General features: G+C 41.5%; 1 protein-coding gene and 1 long non-coding RNA gene across 2 annotated transcripts; one reads left to right on the forward strand and one right to left on the reverse strand.

Annotated features, from left to right (window-relative positions):
- Nucleotides 1-7649: 7649 nt before the first annotated feature.
- NUDT19 (nudix hydrolase 19) lies at nucleotides 7650-17051 on the reverse strand. The gene is made up of 3 exons (XM_043435506.1): nucleotides 16331-17051; nucleotides 11279-11486; nucleotides 7650-10405 (listed from the first exon to the last, which is right to left on the reverse strand). The coding sequence occupies exons 1-3, from the start codon at nucleotides 17042-17044 to the stop codon at nucleotides 10182-10184; spliced, it is 1146 nt and encodes a 381-aa protein (XP_043291441.1). The 5' UTR covers nucleotides 17045-17051; the 3' UTR covers nucleotides 7650-10181.
- Nucleotides 17052-17276: 225 nt separating this feature from the next.
- Nucleotides 17277-20866, forward strand: LOC122420382. The gene is made up of 3 exons (XR_006263280.1): nucleotides 17277-17491; nucleotides 19190-20025; nucleotides 20336-20866. It is a non-coding gene; the product is annotated as an uncharacterized LOC122420382 (long non-coding RNA).
- The last annotated feature ends 128 nt before the right edge of the window (nucleotides 20867-20994 follow it).

Raw genomic sequence — 20994 nt, forward strand, 5'->3', positions numbered from 1 at the left:
TAGATGTATATATTATAAAATGATTACCATGTATGTTTAGTTAATATCCATTAGTTATATAACATAGTTAAAAAAACTTTTTCCCCTAGAGACAAAAACTTCCTATCTACTCTTTTCTTTTAAAAAAGATGTTTAAAACAAACAAACAAACAAAAAAGATGTTTATTTGGCTGCACCAGGTCTTAGTTGCAACACTCAGAATCTTCAATCTTTGCAGTGTGCAGGATCATTAGTTACAGCATGTGGGATCTAGGATCCCAACCAGGGATTGAACATACACCTCCTGCATTGGGAGTATGGACACTGGACCACCAAGGACATTACTCTTTTTTTTTTTTTTTTTGTAAGTTTAAAAAAAAATTATTTCAATTGTTTGTATTCTCCTACTTTTATTAATGTTTTGTTTTTCAACCTTTGAATTTTAAACATTTTTAGCTTTCTGACTTTAAAAAAATTTTTGTAGAGCTGATTTGTAATGTTTATTTCTGTACAGCAAAGTGATTCAGTTGGAAATATGTATTTTTCCACATTCTTTTCCATTATGGTTTAATCATAGTATATTGAGTATAGTTCCCTGTGCTATACAGTAGGACCTTGTTGTTTATTCTGTATATAAGAGTTTGCATCTGTTAATCCCAAGCTCCCAATCTCTCCCTCCCTCACCCCTTGGCAACAAGTCTGTTCTCTTCCTCTGTTATCATATACTCTTTTTAAAAAAAATATTTATTTGGCAGTGCCAGGTCTTAGGTGCAGCACTCAGGATCTGCAATTCTCACTGCGGCATGCAGGATCTTTAGTTGTGGCATGCAAACTCTTAGTTGCGGGATGAGGGATCTCGTTCTCTGACCAGGGATTGAACCAGGGCCCCCTGCATTGGAGGGCAGAGTCTTAGCCACTGGACCACCTGGAAGTTTCACCATCTGCTCTTTTAGAAACTATGAAATATATAATGCAGTATTGTTAATTGTACTCATCATGTTGTACATTACATCCCTAGAACTTATTTATCTTACAACTGGAAGATTGCTCCTCTGACCACTTTCTATGAGATTTTTTTAGATTCCACATATAAGTGAGATAGTATAGCATTTGTCTTTCACTGACATGTCACTCAACATAATGTCCTAAAAGTCCATCCATGTTGTCACAAGTGCCAGGATTTCCTTCTTTCTATGACTAAATAGTATTCCATCATATGTGTGTGTGTGTGTGTGTGTGTGTGTGTGTGTGTATTCAACATGTCTCTATCCATTCAAACATTGCTATGCATTCATTTCTTGTTGATGGACACAGGTTCTGTCCATGTCCTGGTTATTGTAAATAGTGCTGCAGTGAACACTGGGGCGCTGCTGTCTCTTCAGGATAATTATATAAATGCTTTCAGTTATGTGTGTGTGTGTGTATTCTGACAGTTCTATCTTTAACTTTGGAGGCCCCTCCATACTGTTTTACATAGTGACTGTAACAATTTACATTCCCCACCAACAGGGCACATGGGTTCCCTTTTCTCCACAACTTTGCCAAAACTTACCTCTTGTCTCTCTGATGACTATTCCAATAGGTATGCACTGTTGGTATCTCATTGTGGTTTTGATTTGCATTTCTCTAATAATTAGTGATGTTGAGTACCTTATCATGTGTTTATTGGCCATCTGAATACCTTCTTTGGAAAAGTTTTCAGGCCCTTTGCCAGTTTTTTTTTTTTTTTTAACTTTTATTTGCATTTATTTTCTTGTGGCATTTATTCCCGGGCCATAAGTTTTTGTTTCTTCAGTTTCTTTTGGGATATCTTTTTCTTCTGTGCAACCTCCTCTTCTGGTTTAGGAACAATCTGTTCTTTTCCAGTAAGGATCATCTCAATGTGGCAGGGAGAGCTCATGTAGGGGCCGGTCCGACCGTGAGCTCTGTAAGTCCTGTGCCGCATCTTGGGGGCTTTGTTCACCTGGATGTGCTCAGTGACCACAGAATCTACATCTAAGCCCTTAAGTTTAGCATTACTCTCGCACTTTTGAGCATGTGCAGTAAAAATTCAGCACTCTTTTTGGTGCTGACCACCGACCCTGCGTCCAGCCCCACTGTTTGGCCTGTGCACACCTACCAACTCCACCGTTGCATTGATGGGATGTCCACTGAGCCAGTGATGCTAACTAACCATCTCATCCTCTGCTGCCCTCTTCTCCTTTTGACTTCAATCTTTCCCAGCATCAGGGTCTTTTTCAGTGAGTGGGCTCTTCACATCAAGTGGCCAAAGTATTGGAGCTTCAGCAACAGTCCTTCCAATGAATATTCAGGACTGATTTTCTTTAGGATTGGTTGATTTGATCTCCTTGCAGTCCAAGGGAGTCTCAAGAGTCTTCTCCAGCACCACAATTCAAAAGCATCATTCTTCGGTGCTCAGCATTCTTTATGGTCCAACTCTCACATCCATACATGACTACCGGAAAAAAAACACAGCTTTGACCATACAAACCTTTGTGGGAGATAAAGGACAGGGAAGCCTTGCGTGCTGCAGTCCATGCGGTTTCAAAGAGTTGGACACAAACCTTTGTCGGCAAAGGGATGTCTCTGCTTTTTAATATGCTGTCTAGGTTTGTCATAGCTATCCTTACAAGGAGCAAGTGTCTTTCAATTCCATGGCTACAGTCATGAAATTTGGAGTGATTTGGGTGTCCAAGAAAATAAAGTCTGTCACTGCTTCCACTTCTTCCCCATCTGTTTGCTATGAAGTGATGGCACCAGATGCCATGATCTTAGTTTTTTGGGTGTTGAGTTTCAAACCAGCTTTTCCACTGTCTTCTTTCACCCTTATCAAAAGGCTCTTTAAGTGAAGTGGCTTTGAGTAGCATAGACATTTTAACAATATCAATTTTTCCAATCCATGAACATGGGCTATCTATCCAATTTTTGCATCTTCAATTTCCTTGATCATTGGCTCATAGTTTTCAGAGTAGGGATTTTTCACCTCCTTGTTTAAACTGTGGTGTTGTTCAGTAGTTCAGTCGTGTCCAACTCTTTGCAGCCCCATGGACTGCAGCATGTCAGGCTTTCCTGTCCTTCACCATCTCCCACAGTTTGCTCAAATTCATATCCACAGAGTCAGTAATACTATCTAACCATCTCATCCTCTGCTGCCCTCTTCTCTTTTTGTCTCCAATTTTCCTCAGCATCAAGGTCTTTTCCGATGAGTCAGGTCTTAACATCAGGTGGCCAAAGTTCTGGAGCTTCAGCTTCAGTCCTTCCAATGAATTTCAGGGCTGATTTCGTTTAGGATTGATTGGTTTTATCTCCTTGCAATCCAAGGGACTCTCAAGAGTCTTCTCCAGCACCACAATTCAAAAGCATCATTCTTTGGTGCTCAGCCTTCTTTATGGTCCAACTCTCACATCCAGACATGACTACTGGAAAAATAATATCTTTGACTATACAGACCTTTGTCAGCAAAGTGATGTCTCTGCTTTTTAACATGCTATCTACGTTTGTCATAGCTTTCCTTCCAAGGAGCAAACGTCTTTTAATTTCATGGCTTCAGTCATTGTCTGCAGTGATTTTGGAGCCCAAGAAAATAAAGTCTGTCACTGTTTCCATTGTTTCTCTCTCTATTTTAAATGAAGTGATGGGACTGGATGCCATGATCTTAGTTTTTTGAATGTTCAGTTTCAGCTAGATTTTTCACTTTCCTCTTTCACCTTCATTAAGATGCTCTTTAGTTCCTCTTTACTTTCTGCCATTAGAGTGGTATCATCTGCGTAACTGAAGCTGGTGATATTTCTCCCAACAATCTTGATTTCAGCTTAGGATTCATTCAGCCTGGCATTTCGCCTGATGTATACTGCATATAAGTTAAATAAGCAGGGTGACTATATACAGCCTTGACACAATCCTTTCCCAATTTTGAACCAGTAAGTTGTTCCATGTCTGGTTCTAACTGCTGCTTCTTGACCTGCATACAGGTTTTTTCAGGAGACAGGTAAGGTGGTCTGGTATTCCCATCTCTTGAAGAATTGTCCAGTTTGTTGTGATCCACACAAAGGCTATTGTGAAATCAATGATGCAGATGTTTTTCTGGAATTCCCTTGCTTTCTCTATGATCCAACGAATGTTGGCAATTGGATCTCTTGTTCCTCTGCCTTTTCTAAACCCAGCTTGTACATCTAAAAGTTCTCGATTCACACACTGCTGAGGCCTAGCTTGAAGGATTTGGGGCATAACCTTACTAGCATGTGAAATAAGTGCAATTATATGGCAGTTTCTACATTCTTTGGCACTGCCCTTCTTTGGGATTGGAATGAAAACTGACCTTTTCCAGTCCTGGGCCCACTGCTGAATTTTCCAAACTTGCTGACATATTGAGTGCAGCACTTTAACAGAATCATCTTTTAGGATTTGAAATCGCTCAGTGGGAATTCCATCACCTCCAGCTTTGTTTGTAGCAATGCTTCCTAAGGCCCACTTGACTTCACACTCCAGGATGTCTGGCTCTAGGTGAGTGATCACACCATCATGATTATCCTGGTCTTTAAGACCTTTTTTGTATAGTTCTTCTGTGTATTCTTGCCATCTATTCTCAATCTCTTCTGCTTCTCTTAGGTTAAATTTAGTCCTAAGTATTTCATTGTTTTTTGATGCTACTGTAAATAGGATTGTTTTGTTTCTTTTTCAGATAATTTATTGCTAGTGTATAGAAATTCTACTGATCTCTGTATGTTGGTTCTGTATCATGCAACTATGAAATTAGTTGATTAGATCTAACAGGTTTTGGTGCAGTCTTTAGAATTTTTAATATATAATATCATGTCTTCTGAAAATAGAGACAATTTTACTTCTTCCTTTCCAATTCTAATGCTTCTTACTTCTTTTTCTTGCCAATTGCTTCTGTACTATGTTGAATAGGAATAGTTAAGAGTGGGCACCCTTGTCTTATTCCTGATACAGGTATTAGAGGAAAAGCTTCCAACCTTTCACCACTGAGTATGACGTTGGCTGTGGGTTTGTCATTTATGACTTTTACTATGTATGTTCCTTCTATTTCTAGTTTGCGTTTCTAATCATGAATGGATGTTCAATTTTGCCTAATGCTTTTTCCTATACCTATTAATTTTATTTTGAACCATTCTTGCATCTCAGGGCTGAATCCTACTTGATCATGGTGTCTCATCCTTTTAATGTGGTGAATTCAGTTTGCTAATATTTTCTTTAGAATTTCTGCATCTCCAGTCATCAGGGATATTGGCCTGCAGTTCTTGCATTGTCCTTATATGGCTTTGGTATCAGGGAAATTCTGGCATTGTAAGTTTGGGGGTATTCCCTCCTCTTCAAATTTTGGAAGAATTTGAGGATTGGCATTAATTCTTCTTTAAATGTTTGGTAAAATTCACCAGTGAAGACATCTGGTCCTGGGCTTTTCTTTTTTGGGTGTTTCCCACCCCCCCGCCCCCGCCCCCGCCCCCCACCCGATTCAATATCCTTACTCACTGTTGGCCTGTTCAGATTTTCTCTCTCTTCCTGATTCAGTTTCAGTAGGTTCTATGTTTCCAGGACTTTGTCCATGTCTTCTGGGCTGCACAGTTTTGTTGGCATATAGCTGGTCATAGTAGCTTCTTATGATCTTTTCTGTTTCTGTAGTATCAGTTGTATTGTCTCCTCTTTCATTTATAATTTTATCGATTTACCTCTTCTTTTTTTTCTTGGTTAGTCTAGCTAATGGTTTGCCAAGTGTTTACCTTTTCATGAGCTTCCCTTGTGGCTCAGCTGATAAAGAATCCACCTGCAATGTGGGAGACCTGGGTTCGATCCCTGGGTTGGGAAGATCCCCTGGAGGAGAGAAAGGCTACCCACTCCAGTATTCTGGTCTGGAGAATTCCGTGGACTGTATAGTCCATAGGGTCGCAAAGAGTCAGACATGACTGAGCGACTTTCAATTCAATACCTTTTCATAAAATCAACTCTTAGTTTTGTTGGCCTTTTCTATTGTTTTCCTATCTCTATGTAACTTACTTTTGCTCTAATTTCTATTATTATTTTTTTCCTCCTGCTAAATTTGGGCTTTATTTAGTCTTCTTTTTCAAGTTCTTCTAGATAATTAGATTTAAAAACATTTAAGATTTCTTATCATCCAATATAGTTAACCCATTTTTTGCGTATCAGCATGGTTGATATTTATTTCTATGTGAATTGTCTTATTCTGACGCGAAGAGTCAGACATGACTGAGTGACTTCACTTTCACTTTTCACTTTTATGCATTGGAGAAGGAAATGGCAACCCACTCCAGTGTTCTCGCCTGGAGAATCCCAGGGATGGGGTCGCAGAGTTGGACACGACTGAAGTGACTCAGCAGTAGAAGCAGTAGTAAGCTTTTGTTTGATAGCCATTTTCATGTTTTCTGTCTCTACCTTAAGGGTTGTGCTTTGTTTTTGATTGATTTGAAAAGTGACCTTTAAATTCTAATAGCCATTTTTGCATTCCAAAATATTTAAACAAGTATTATCTCAAAACTACAGCTAGTGACTCCCTCCTTTCATGTTTTGTTTTTCTTATTCCTCCCATAGCCACTTCCTGTTAATGACAACATAATCTGGGATTACTGAACAAAATTTTTATGGAAAAAGGTATCTTTTTAAAATAAAGTAGGTTAAAGCCTGAATTATTTTTAACATCTGCAGTGCTTTTGAGCCATATTTAAATAGTCACACTTGCTCCTATATTTTATTTCCATATTCACCATCAGGACTTCTACCATGCGGCTCTATTTCAAAAGCTTTTATTTTGAATCGTCTTTTAAGTTATTTCTATCAAATAAATTCTTTAGCGCTTTGGACTCTTCCAAGCCCATATATAAACAAGGATTATTTCTGTGGCTCATACATATGACTGATAGAAAATTAGTGAACACACATGTCCTTTTCTCCTCAGCATATTATATATACTATCCAGTGTATCACATTAGTGTGTGATATACACTAAGAAGATTTTGTGCCTTTGTAAGTAATCTTTTCTTTTTCTCCTTGAAAATCTGTGTTCTCTATTTTTAAAATTCAAAATGTCATCCAAGTATTGAACAATTTTTGTTATTTTTGTTTTGACCACAGTGGGATCTTTTTATCTGAAGATCAACATATTCCTTTAGATCAAGAAAAATTCATTCTATAAATAATGCTTATCTTCCATTTGTTGGAACTTTCATCTAGACATGCCAATAATCCACATATTGGATGCCCAACCTCTGTTCTTTTTTAATTTGGCTGAGCTGGGTCTTAGTTGCAGAACGCAGGATCTTCAGTCTTCATTGTGGCATGAGGGATCTTCAGTTGCAGCATGCAGGATCTAGTTCCCTGACCTGGAATGAAACCTGGTCCCCTGCTCTGGAAGCGTGAAATCTCAGTCACCTGACCACCAGGGAAGTCCCCCAACCTCTGTTCTGAATATCTGTTTTTCTGAAGCTTTAGTAACAAGGAGACCCGAGAACAAAAACAGTTCAGAGATCCAGGTTTGTCTCAAGGCAACAGTATGTACAAAGTTTCTGAGGTGGGAAAGAACTCTGAGCAGTCAAGAAGAGAAAGAAGATCCTCTGAGGAGAGTGCAGAGGGAGAGGGGAGCTTGATGACATCAGAGAAAAAGGTGAGGCCTTGTAGACCATAAATTTAGTGTTTAAGTGTGAAGAAATGCCATGGAAGGACTTTAATGAGGGCAGTGACATCATTTCAATATCAAGTTCACTTTTCCAAGAGGAATGCATTGAGGGGAAGAAAGAAAATGGAAACTGGCTCTGAAGCTGTTACAGTTGGTTAAGTGAGAGTCAACTGTGGCTCAAACCAATGTGATAGCAATACAGAGGTGGGAAATGGGAATTTCAAGATAATTGTGTATAATAGATCAATAGGACTTGATAGTCACCTGGATATAGGAATGAAGGGAAAGGTGGAATCACAAATGACTAAGATTTTTAGCTTCAATAATTGTTAGACTTCCAACATAGGGAAGGCTATGCCAAGGGAACCTGCTAAGGAGGGAAAAGTATAGATTAGGGAACAAACTAAACTGTTTTAACAAAGAGATCCTAAAATACAGTGGCTTATATGAAATAGAAGTGTATTTTTCTTCACATAACAAGCAAGAGGTGAGCAATCCAAGTAGCAGGCAGTTGTGCTTTCACATCTGGCTTCTGTCTCGGGGTCCGGAGTAGCTGCTCCAGTTGCCACCATTTCCAGCCAGTGAGAAGGGAAAAGAGAAAGTGGAAGGCAAGCAATTTCCTTTTAAAAGGATGTGACCTGCATATGCCCATGTATGTGGGCTCCTCCGACAAATTATCCTCCAGGAGATAAGTCCCCTTACATTCAAGTCCTTATTTTATCTCCCACATTACAGGCCCTCTTGTTTTATGTTGACAAAGAACTGTGAGGATAAGGACATGTGAGCCTGCAAGACTGACACCAGCCCAGTTTTAGATTCTTATAGAAGTCGTTCAGAAGCTGGCCTTGCTGCTTTGAGTAAATGAGTAAAGCATTGTTCCATCCAATACGTGGCAGTGTTGTGGTCTCCCTGGTGACCATAATACCAAGGTGTGGTGGGCAGACAGGATCAGGCCTCTACTGACAGGCAACAGATACCACCTGCTAGAAAAAGAAGCCGGTTCTACTCTTGGCTGCGGCACTAACTAGCTGTGGGAATCTGTCTCAGTTTTCTCGTCAGCAAAATCCTGTATTCACTGAGGTCTCTCCCAGCCGTAACATTCTGTTTTCTATAAAAATGAAAGAATAGGATGCCCAAGGCTAAACATCGGTAAGGAGAACTCCTATAGACTTAGAAGCCAGATGGAATGCAAACCCTATTTGTTGCTCTCAAAGTTTACATGTTGGAATCATTTACTGAAGACAATAGATTTTACTTTAGATCAGCGTTTCTCAACTGGGACCAGATAATTCTTCACTGTGGGTGGCTGTCCTGTGCATTCCAGGATATTAAACTGTATCCCTGGTCTCTCTCCACTAGATGGTAGGAGCATCTCACTCTCAGTTGTGACAACCCAAAATGCTCCCAGACACTGCCAGATGCCCCTAAAGGGCAACAGTGCCCAGGGCTGAGAACCACTGATCTAGCTGTTTTCCTCTGTGTGTGTGTGTGTGTGTGTGCATGTGTGTGTGTGTTAGTTGCTCAGTTGTGTCTGATTCTTTGCGATTCTACGACCCCACGGACTGTAGCCCCCCAGGCTTCTCTGTCCATGAAATTCTCCAGGTAAGGATACTGGAGTGGATTGCCATTCCCTTCTCCAGAGGAACTTTCCAACCCAGGGATCGAACCCTGGTCTCCTGCATCGCATGTAGATGCGATGCATTTGAGCTACAGGAAAGTCTTCATTTATCAATACTTTTTATGAAAAATGAAATTCAATGTATTGATACAATGCATAATATAGTCAAAGATCTGAAATATAACTGGTTCCTTCTTAACCATTTCCCATCTTTAAGCAATAAAGATTATTCCTCTTAAGAGGAGGTAAAAAAATTACCCATATTAAAAACACTGATAATAAATACCATTAATAAGCACGATTAAATGAATAGTTCTACATCTCTCTAGTAACCTCTTTGTATTCTGTCAAGTAGCACTCCAAAATAAAAATTATGACTTCTGTTATGGCTTCATATTTCTTTACAACAATCACTAAAGTAATTTCCAATTTGGTAAACTAATAACTTATACCATTTAGTTTTAATGGAATTACATCTTAATCATCAAGCTAAAGTCATAAGAAAATAATGACACTGTCACTTGAAGATCACCTCAGTCTTCTGTTCACCATGTATCACCCTTAAATTAATTCCAGCAGAAAGTCTAAGGAATTAATGGATCAAACGCCTAGCATATAAAGTAGTATGCTAATACAGTTCGAAGACAATACAGTAGAACATCTTATTTAAACTTTTGATAACAGAACAACACAGAAGTGGAAATCTCTGTGAAATTTTTTTTCTCTTTTTGGTAACAAAACATTAATACCTTATACTGGTGGGATACTATAAGGTTTAAAGGATAAAATAACAGAGCTACACAATACACTTGAGATAGGAGAGACTGCTCCTAGAACTTACAGGAACAAAGTTCCTTAAGTTCCAGGCACATCTAGTCAACCCTCATTTCTCTCTAGAACAACTACAAGTGGGCCAGCTTATAAAGCAGCTGCTCTCTACAGATGGCTCTTGCCCACTACAAAGCTCTTAGGATAAACGTGTTTATACTTTGGCAGAACTGTCACATGGATGCTATAACCTGTATAATCTCCATAACTGTGGGAATTATACAACACTATTCGGTGAAATTTCTTGCCTTCGTTCATGATTTCTTCATTCCTTTTTTCAGTGGACATACAGTTTTCTAAAAAGTTTGAATCTTCTAAGTACATCTCATCTCCTGAAAAATAATAGTTTAACTTTAGTGTTATTTTATAAAACCTTCCAATATATTAGTATTTATTTTTATTCATTTCATGTATTTGGAACTGACATAGCTGTTAAATAATCAGAACTTTTCAAGTTTACCTCAATATATTTCTTATGTTTTTAATATCCTACCTAACCTCCCCAGTTCCCCATTTTCTAGCCAAGAATTTTCTTTGGGCACATGAATATTTATAACTGGTACTTTTTCATCCTGAATTATAATTTTTTATACTAATTCGACTCTCTTTATTTCATTCAATATAACGTTCACCTTGATATCCATATAATTTTGGTGTTTCAGTGTAGGCTGCTCCAATCATTTTAGGTTAAATTAGAGAAGCTATCATTTACACATCAAAACTGCTAAGCTGTCCCACTGCAGGATGAGTAACAAATATTATCACAATTCTGAGAAGTGAGACAAGCAGCCGTAAGTAAGAGAGGTCAGAAAACTCCACTGTAAGCTGCCACAAAACTTCTGTCCTGTACTAACCCAACAATAACTGACCACCAACAAAACTCTCTTTCAATCAAATAAGTATAATTTACAAGTTTTCATAATTCAAAATTAAAAGGTAAAAAAGTGAGATAATAGTCAAGAAAGAACTCTTGCCAATGTCTAGGAAATATATTTACATAAGTGTATATAAAGTAATACATCCAGAATTTCTGGTTATAATAAAAACTATGAATATCTTATAGAACTTGACCCTATCTAATTAGCTCCACTGTAGCATATAAAACATAAGATTGTAATTCATGTGTCTGTGTGGGAGAATACTGCAATACAGCCCAGAGCATTAAATGGGAATATCAACAAGAACATTGGTAAACACGGATTTACCTGGTAAAAGATGGATCTTCCCATCAGCAGTTAACAATATGATTGGCATCCATCTTTCCGTTCCTTCTGATTCACGATCCAAAGAAAATTTGTGCAAGTCAGACAGAGAGGCAAAGTTTCCTAGTCTACGTATTTCGTAGAACTGTGGGGGTGCAAGCAAAATTTCCTTTGATATGAGGCTTTCAATTGCCTCTGATGGAGATGACCACTGTGGAAAACAAAGGTAGAGTTTCCTAAGGTTTACCCCATAGACAATGCAAGATTTGAGACCCTTGGATCAGTACTTAAGATCTAACTGAAAAAAAATGTAAAATTAATTCATTAATGTATCTTGTTAGATTCCTCTGAGACAACAAGGAAAGACTCAGTGAAGAAAGCTGGGTTGATCCCCTTCAGAGGTTGATTATTAGGACATGGATCCTCAGAACTAGTAAATAAGCCAGGATAGATCACAACAGGTTGAACTGGGAGAGTTGTTCAGCATAAAAGGCAGGAGATGCTAAGAAGGCAAGGAGGTTCTGATCACTTTCGAAGGAAGACTGAAGTATAAATTCATGGCAGCAGATTGAGAACGTAGAGCCCGTTCATTCCTCCCATAAATGGGAGGGACTCTCAAGGGTCTCTCATTCCTGCCTACCTTGGCTAGGCAATGAGGACATGCTGGCGGACAAGACAAAGCTCTCTCAGGCCTGGTAGGGCCTTCAGCAAACAAAATGTAGCATGGTACATGTAGTGTGTAACAGTGAAGGTAAAGAGTCAGGAGCAAGAGAAGCTTTCAGAAAGGTCAAGAGGCATGACTCAGTCTATTGTCCCAGGAGTGAAATAACTGCATATATCAACCAGACAGCACTTAACATAAGTAGCCTCACTGCTGTGCCCTCTTTCCCAAGCCTTCCTTCCTTCCACATTTAGCTAAAAAGAGTGGATTCAATTAATATGAAATAACTCCAAAAGGTCTTTCTTTCTTTAACTGCTTTACTGCTAAATATCCACATACACTGGGGAAATTGACTCTCACATCCAAAACCAGGGAGTTGAAATTGATTGCCTTGAATAATTACAGGCCAACAATTTACAAGCTTGTATGAGAAACCTGAGAAACTTGTTAAATCTTCACTGTATGGAGCCCAGCAATCTATGTTTAGTAAGCATCCTAGATTCTTCTGAAGTTGGCCAAGGCTACGTTTTGAAAAACAAAGCTTTGGTCTTAAAGGACCACCCAATCTCTAAGGTATGCTTTGTGAGTTCCATGCCAGTTCAATGGTAACAATGACGATAAAGGGTTAAACAACAGGCATTAACTCAGTGCAACCTGTTCAGGTCAGTCCAGACCATAGGCTAAAATAATCTTAATTAACTTATTGTTTATTGGTTATTTGTTACTAGTAGAACACTGCCCAAAATACTTCACATATTTTCCAATCCTTAATCACTGCAGATGGTGACTGCAGCCATGAAATTAAAAGACGCTTGCTCCTTAGAAGAAAAGCTATGACCAACCCAGAGAGCATATTAAAAAGCAAAGGCATTACTTTTCAACAAAGGTCCATCTAGTCAAAGCTATAGTTTTTCCAGTAGTCATGTATGGATGTGAGAGTTGGACTATAAAGAAACCTGAGAGCTGAAGAATTGATGCTTTTGAACTGTGGTGTTGGAGAAGACTCTTGAGAGTCCCTTGGACTGCAAGGAGATCCAACCAGTCCATCCTAAAGGAGATCAGTCCTGGGTGTTCATTGGAAGGACTGATGCTGAAGCTGAAACTCCAATACTTTGGCCACCTGATGTGAAGAACTGACTCATTGGAAAAGACCCTGCTGCTGGGAAAGAATGAAGGCAGGAGAAGAAGGGGATGACAGAGGATGAGATGGTTGGATGGCATCACCAACTTGATGGACATGAGTCTGAGTAAGTTCTGGGAGTTGGTGATGAACAGGGAAGCCTGGCCTGCTGCAGTCCATGGGGTCACAAAGAGTCAGACACGACTGAGCGACTGAACTGAACTTCCTGACAGGAAAAGTCAAACACCTTTAAAAAAATAGGACAAAAAAAAAAAAAAATAGGACAAAATCCAGTACTCAACTGAAAATCACATTCAACATCCCATCAAAAACTGGGCTTCCTGTGGTGGCTCAGTGGTGAAGAATCTACCTACCAATGCAGGAGACTTGGATTCAAACCTTGATCTGGGAAAATGGCCTAGAGAAGGAAATGGCAACCCATTTCAGTATCCTTGCCTGGGAAATACCATGAACAAGGGAGCCTAGTGGGCTACATACAGTCCATGGGATTGCAAGGAAGTCAGACAAGACTAAAGTGACTGAACAACAACGACAATAAAAAACTGTAAGACCTCAGCAGAAAAATGTGACCCGTAACCAGAAGAAAAATCAGGCAATAGAAACAGACCCAGAAATTATAGAGATGATGGAATTGGCAGAAAAGGACATTAAAAATCACTGTTACAAGTATGTTCCATTGGCTCAAAGATGTAAAGGAAAATATGAACATGAGAGAAATAGGAAATGTTTTTTAAAAAAAATAAATGGAACTTCTAGAGATGAAAATTACACTGGATGATATTTACAGCAATTTTGATACTACATATAAACAGAGAAAATTTGAAAATACAGCAATAAATCTATTCAGAATAAAGCACAGAGGAAAAAAGCTAAAAAAAAAAAAAAAATGAACAAGTCATCAAGGACCCACAAAAAATTATCAGGTAGTCTAACATACATGTAATTGGAGTCCCAGAAAATAGGGGGTGGTGAAAAATATTTGAAGAAACAAATAATTATTAACAAAACAAAAAGAAAACTATGCACATCATAATCAAATTACTGAATACCAGTAACTAGAGAGAAAATACTTAAAGCAGGCATACATATCAAAACCAAAAATACAAACACGTTATGTACAGAGGAACAGAGTTAAAATTAAACTTTTCTAAAAGATGATGAATGTGCACTAAATTTATTGTGGTAATTATGTCATGGTATATGTAAGTCAAACCATCATGCTGTCACTTTAAACTTACACAATGTGCAATGCTAAGTCGCTTCAGTCAGTCCAACTCTTTGCAACCCTATGGACTATAGCCCGCCAGGCTCCTCTGTCCATGGGATTCTCCAGGCAAGAACACTGGAATGGGTTGCCATGCCCTCCTCCAGGGGATCTTCCCAACACAAGGATTGAATCTTTGTCCCTTATGTCTCCCACATTGGCAGGCGGGTCCTTTATCACTAGTGCCCCTAGCTGTATGTCAATTATATCTCAATAAAACTGGAGGGAAAAAAAGGCAGATTTCTCATCAGAAGGCCATGCAAACTGGAAACTAATGAAGTAACATCCTTAAGTACTGGCAGAAAAACAAAACAAAAACTCATACTGTTAACCTATATAGAATTCTACACCCACATGAAATAGCTTTCAAAAAATAAAAGCAAAATATTTCCAGACAAACAAAATTTAGAGGATTCACTGTCAGAAGATTCAAGACATATTAGAGGAAGTTCTTTAGGCAGAAAGATACCAGATGTAGATTTAAATCTACACAAACGAATGAAGAGTGCAAAGAACACATATGCAGGTAAAAAAAAAAAAACATTTCCCCCCCATTTGCACAGTTTTCAACAGACTAACTGCTTAAAGCAAAAATAATCACTGTATTGTAGAGTTTATAGTAGAAATAAAAGTCAAATGTATGACTACAAAAGCATACATGACAGAAGGGGAGAAATGGAAATATACTATTTTATGATTCTAATACTACACATGAAGTGAGAGATGTACTGCAAATCCTAAAGCAACTACAAAGAAGTACAGTTAATTAGGCAATAATGGAGATAAAAAGAGTCCAAAAAATACTCAAATAATCCAAAAGAAGTCAAGAAAAGAAGAAAAACAGTGCAAAGAATAGAAGGGACAGATTAAAAAAACTAACAGCAAGATAGTAGATTTGAGAATAACATTGAATGTAAATGATCTAAACACTCCAACTGAAATGCAGAAACTATCATAATGGAGAAAAGGTAAGACTATATGCTGCCTACAATAAACATACTTTAAAGACACAGGTTAAAAGTAAAAAATGGAGGAGGATATACTATGCTATTGCTAATTAAATGGAAGACTGAGCAGCTATATCACTATCAGATAATAAACTTCAGATTTCAGAATCAGGAACATTGTCAGGGATAAAGAAGGCTAGTTCATCATAATCAAAGACTAGCTCCAACAGGCTTGAATAGTCTTATGCAACACCTTACAAACGAGCTTCAAAAAACCCAAAGGAAAACCTGACAGAACTGAGAACAAGACAAACCCACAGTTACTCCTTAAGGATTTTTCTCAGAAATCGATGGAACAGGTTAACGATATGGAAGACCTAAAAAGACACTATCAACTAACTTAACCTAATTGACATTTTTAAAAACACTCCATCAAATACAGCAGAAAATACATCAACTACAGCACATTCTTTTTCAGGTGCAGAGGAATCATTCACCTAGGTAGGCCATATCCGTAGCCGAAAGTGAAAGTGAAAGTCGCTCAGTCGTGTCCGACTCTGCGACCCCACGGGCTATCCAGTCCATGGAATGCTCCAGGCCAGAATACTGGAGTGGGTAGCCTTTCCCCAACACGTCTCAAATGAAAACGTTTCAAATAAATGTTAAAAGACTGAACTACGAGGAAACAAACGGCTGCGGGGACGAAAAGAGTGAAAGCGTGGCAACTGCTGAGGAAGGAGCACTTAGCAGAACTCCTGGGATCTCCGCCGGCCGCCCGCTGGAGAAGCCGCGTCGGGGAGACATCGTCGAGGCCCTGGGACTGCGAAGCGGGAGAAAGCAGAAAGCAGCTCACCAATGTCACAGCTTTGGCCTGCTGGGCCGGGGTCCGGCCCGCGTGGGTCCCAGGCCCGCCCGGTAGCTAACTGGCTATGACGGCCCTGAGGCGGCCTCCTGGAAGGTCCGGGGGGGCCTGGGCCGCCTGCCGGGGTCCTCATTCTCTAGCTCCTGTGGGTCCCCACTCCGGGCCGGGAGGACGCCCTACCTGGCAGCCCACCACCTCCACCAAGTCGGGGAAGACCGGCGGCGGCTCGCTCAGGCAGCACAGGAAGAAGGTGGTTTCGAAACGGCGGCCGCCCGGGCGTGAGAAGGGCGTGATCCAGCCGCTCCAGTCGCGCAGCGCCCAGATGTCGGGAGTGCAGTCGAGCTGCGAGCACAGATGCAGGAAGCACCGCGGGTCCCGGCGGACGCGGGCGCGCCAGTTGGCCAAGGCGGGCGGCGGCGCGAGGGCGCAGCCCGGCGCCTGATCAGGGGGCCGCGGGCTCCTGGGCCGCAGCAGCAGCACGCCCGCCTCCTCGAATGCCTCGCGGATGGCGCAGATGCGGAAGGCGATGTCATCGGGCAGCGCCGCCGCGTCCTCGTCCACGGCTCCCGGCTGGATGTTGGGCAGCACCGGGAAGGCGGCGCGCTGGGGCGGCGCGGGGCCCAGGCCAAAGCGGGGCGGCCCGTGGTGCGGCGCGAAGAGGCGCAGCCAATCGGTCGAGCGGTCTGCCGCCTCCAATACCCCGCCCGGGAAGACGTGCGCCCCGGGCAAGAAGCCTTGGCTCGCCGAGCGCTGCAGCAGCAGCACCCGGAATCCCTCGGCGGGTGGCTGGGGCCTCGATGGGGCGTCGGGGACCGGGCGCGTCCAGCCCGCCGCCAGCACTAAGGTGGCTGCCCGCCTCCAGCTGCTTGGGCCCGGTCGCACCGGGACACTCATGGCGAGCGGCGGCGCGAGGCTTCCGGGCTCGGGGTTCTGGTGCGACTGAAGCTCTCCCGGGAAGTGAGCACAGAAGCTGGCTTCTTGCAAAGTGAACTTCCGCCTCTCCCTGGGAGGCGCGCAAGGGGCAATCGGTGAACCCGGGCTGTTTGGCCTCGCTGGCGCCTGCCTGTAAGGAGGGTGTGGTGGCGACACAGAGAAGCTCCGCCTCGAATGCCCGTGTTCCCAGCCAGGTCACTCTCGTGGGACAAAGGCTGTCACAGCCACGTGCTAGGAGGGCCTCATCTTCCTCACCCAGGACACGTGGACTAGAGCAGGAATGCTTAGGGTCACATAATGACTGTCGAGGTAAAAGTGCGATGCAAACCTGGGCCTGGTGACACCTACCTGATCAAACAAAACCTGAGAACTAGGACTTTCTCGATTAAACAAGGAATCAACAAGAGGGTATGTTTCCTTTGGCGGGGGGTGGGAGGCGGTGAAGGGGGATCCAGGGGGTAGGTGTCGGAGCTTTGCAAACTGACATCAACCCCAGCAATGAGAAACTGACGGATGAACCAGATACCAAAATACAAATTTCACACTGCACAGTCTGAGTGTGAAAAGTGCTCCTTGAATCCCAGGACAAGCTCATGCCTTGTGATCTGGGACACCTTTTATTGTCAAGGGCACCTGGGACCACCTTAAGCATTTTAGGTCATTTGATAATTTCCTCTTTCATGAAAAGTGAAAGTGTTAGTCACTCAGTTTCTTTGTGACCCCATTGACTATAGCCTACCAGGCTCTTCTGTCCATGGAATTTTTCAGGCAAGAATACTGGAGTAGGTTGCCATTTGCTTCTCCAGGGGATCTTCCCCACACAGGTATCGAACCCAGGTCTCCCCCAATGAAGGCAGTTTCTTTACCACTGAGCCACTGGGAAACAGTTTCTCCTACAATTGCTATTATAGTTGATCACACATTTGTTATGTTTTTGGATGAGTATATAGACCATGGGCTTCCCAGGTGGCACTAGCGGTAAAGAACCTGCTTGCCAGTGCAGAAGGCATAAGAGACATGGGTTTGATCCTGGGTCGGAAAGATCCCCTGGAGGAGGGCATGGCAGCCCACTCCAGTATTCTTGCCTGGAGAATCCCATGGACAGAGGATCCTGACAGGCTAGTCCATAGGGTTGTATAGTGTCAGACGTGACTGAAGTGACTTAGCACAGAACACTTACAGACCATACTCATTGAGCTTCATTTTCAAACTATCATTCTAATGTGGGATGTTTCCTGGGAGAGAATCCAGAGATGGCACCAGCTGTATTTAGGTTGATTTTTTTGTTTACATCATTCTCTAAAGATGCAAATACATGTATGCTGACCACATCCCAGAAACAGGACCACATGTTTAGAAAAGCACACACAGAGGGCACGGGAGCACACATGTACTGGCAGATTGGGGTTTGGGGAGGTGGAGTCTGCCGAAGTTCATCCATCTCAAGTCTCTTCATAATCCACAATTGGGGACCTTTCCCTTATCTGCTTTCCCACTACATTTGGCTGTCTGCTCCGAGACAATCATTTCACAATCTATTGTAGAGATCAGGGTGGTACCCCGGAGCCTATGTTTTTACCAATCCCCAACCATCCAGGTGATTTCAGTGCTTTGAGCCATGGGAAGCCATGGTGGTGACATGATGAAGTTTGTATCTTCAGAGGGCACGCTGACAACAGCATGATGACTCAAGTGGATGGGGCTGTTCTGGAACCCTGTGGAATGTGCTGGGGAAGCAATACTGAGGGTCTGAACTAGGAGAGTGACTGTGAAGAGGGGGAGAGGTGGGGAGAGGGAATGATTTATTAGAGAGTATTTAGGAGGTAGAACTGTTGAATATGCAGAGCAAGGGAGAGAAAGGAATTAAAGTTTTATCTTGGGAGATTGGAAACTCAGTAGCTTTAAACAGTAAGCATTTACTATCTCAGTTCCTGTGGATCAAGAGCATCTTAGCTGGATGATTCTGTCTCAGTATCTCCCATGAGACTGTGGTCAGCATGTCAACCAGGATTTGATTAGGGGCTGGGGGATCCATTTCTACAATGGCTTGCTCATATGACTGTTGGCTAGAGGCCTCAGTTCCTCACCACACTTGCCTTTCCACAGGGCTGCCTGGATGTCTTCAAGACTTACTTGGTAATCAGTGATTCGGAAGAGAGGAGGGAAGAAGTCATGATGCCTTTCCTGACTTAGCCACAGAAGTCACACTCCACCACTTTCACAGTATCCTACTGTTACACTGGTCAGCTCTATTCCATATGGGAGGGGACCACATAAAAACACCAGGAGGTAGGGATCATTGGTGGTCATCTTGGAGGCTAGCTACAACAGTGGATAAAAAACCATCTAAGCATTAGGAGAAAAAAGGTAAATTCCTCTATAGTCTTTGACCCAAAATCTAGAAGCATAAGGGAAAAGATTGATCAATTTGACACACCATGCATATTTATAACTTTATTATGACAACAGATACCATAAGTAAGTCCAAGATGTAATAAACTGAGAAAATTATTGCGTTTCACAAAGGATTGAGAGAAAAAACAGAGAAGAAAAAAAACCTCAAGGGACTTCCCTACTGCTCCAGTGGTTGAGACCACCGAGTGGTCCGCCTTCTAAGGCAATGGACTCATGTTCAGTCCCTAGTCCAGGAAACTAACACCCTACGTACCACAGAGTAACTAAGCCCTTGTGCTATACCTAGAGAGTAGCCTGTGTGCCGAAACTAAGACCCAAAGCCGCCAAATAAGTAAATATTAAGAAAGAAAAAACCTCCAATTGTGTAATGGGCAAGAGATATGGAAAGACAGTTCACTGTGATCTACATATTTAAGGTCACACATGCCGCAAGTGTTGGAATGTCTCCAGGCCTATCGGCATGTCCTCCGGGTGCCCTGCCAGGCACTGTTCTGCCGGGAGCACAGTGTTCTACCCCAGGCCTGACAGTAAGTATACACAGCCATCCCTTATTAGAGTTGGCAGTTCCCATGTGCCACTTGATCACAAGAGATGAGTGACTTTGTTTATGACAGTGGTTGCCCACTTTAGAGAAGGACACGACTCTCAGTTCTTATGTTTCACTTGTCTGATCCTCCCCAGCTATCTTTATGATAATAAATGTCCTCATTTAATTTATCATGACAGGCATGATCCTGAAAAAAAAAAAAGACTTCCCAAACATGTTTGTTTGTTTGTTACCCATAGCTATCTACTTCAGTGAGCCTAGATTCACTTCTGTTGTTTGTTATTTATCAGGTTTTTCCATGGAAAAAGAAAGGAAGAGCCTATGTGTGGCTAGATGACTTCACATAGAGAGATGACTTCAGCTTGGAGAATCAATAGTGGGCAGGAGAGTGTGTTCAGCCTGCCCGGAAATAAAGACGTCATTGCGGTTAAATGAGATTCACCTATGAGTGACTGGCAAATCCAGTGCACCAAGAATCACCACATAAAAATGACTTCTCAGAATGTTTTTTGAGAAGAGTTTTAAAAAGGTTCATGTTTTCTCAAAAATGCATCGATTCTATTTAGGTGACAGTCTGGAAAAGGCAACACTGGAGGGACAGAAATCAGATCAGTGGTTGCCAGATTTGAGGGTGAGAGGAAAGGATTGCCTACAGAGGACAGGAGGGAACTTTAGGGTGGTCATGAAAACATTCCATATCTTGGTTGCTGTGGTGATTACATGGTTGTATATATTTGTCAGAACTCAAAACTTCACACCTCAGAAGGGTGAGTGTTACTCTATTAAAATTATACCTTAATAAATTTCACTTTAAAAATGTACAGATTCCAACTTCTAGATAACCTAAATTTCCTTCTATAAACGTGACTGTTTTATTACATACCTTTTCTCATTTGACACGTTTATCAAGTTTTAGTTTTCAGATTGGTTTGTAACAGATTGCACCTAA

The sequence above is a fragment of the Cervus canadensis genome, chromosome 18 (assembly GCF_019320065.1).
Source record: "Cervus canadensis isolate Bull #8, Minnesota chromosome 18, ASM1932006v1, whole genome shotgun sequence".
NCBI classification, from domain to species: Eukaryota; Metazoa; Chordata; class Mammalia; order Artiodactyla; family Cervidae; genus Cervus; species Cervus canadensis.

Bases quoted from the DNA above. Each gene is read 5' to 3' on its own strand.
- NUDT19 (XM_043435506.1), bottom strand. From the start codon at position 17,044: ATGAGTGTCCCGGTGCGACCGGGCCCAAGCAGCTGGAGGCGGGCAGCC. The intron at 11,487-16,330 runs GTAGGGCGTCCT...TGTTTTCCACAG, and splicing joins TGGAGGTGGTGGGCTGCCAG to TGGTCATCTCCATCAGAGGC. The intron at 10,406-11,278 runs GTAAATCCGTGT...ATTATTTTTCAG, and splicing joins GAAGATCCATCTTTTACCAG to GAGATGAGATGTACTTAGAA.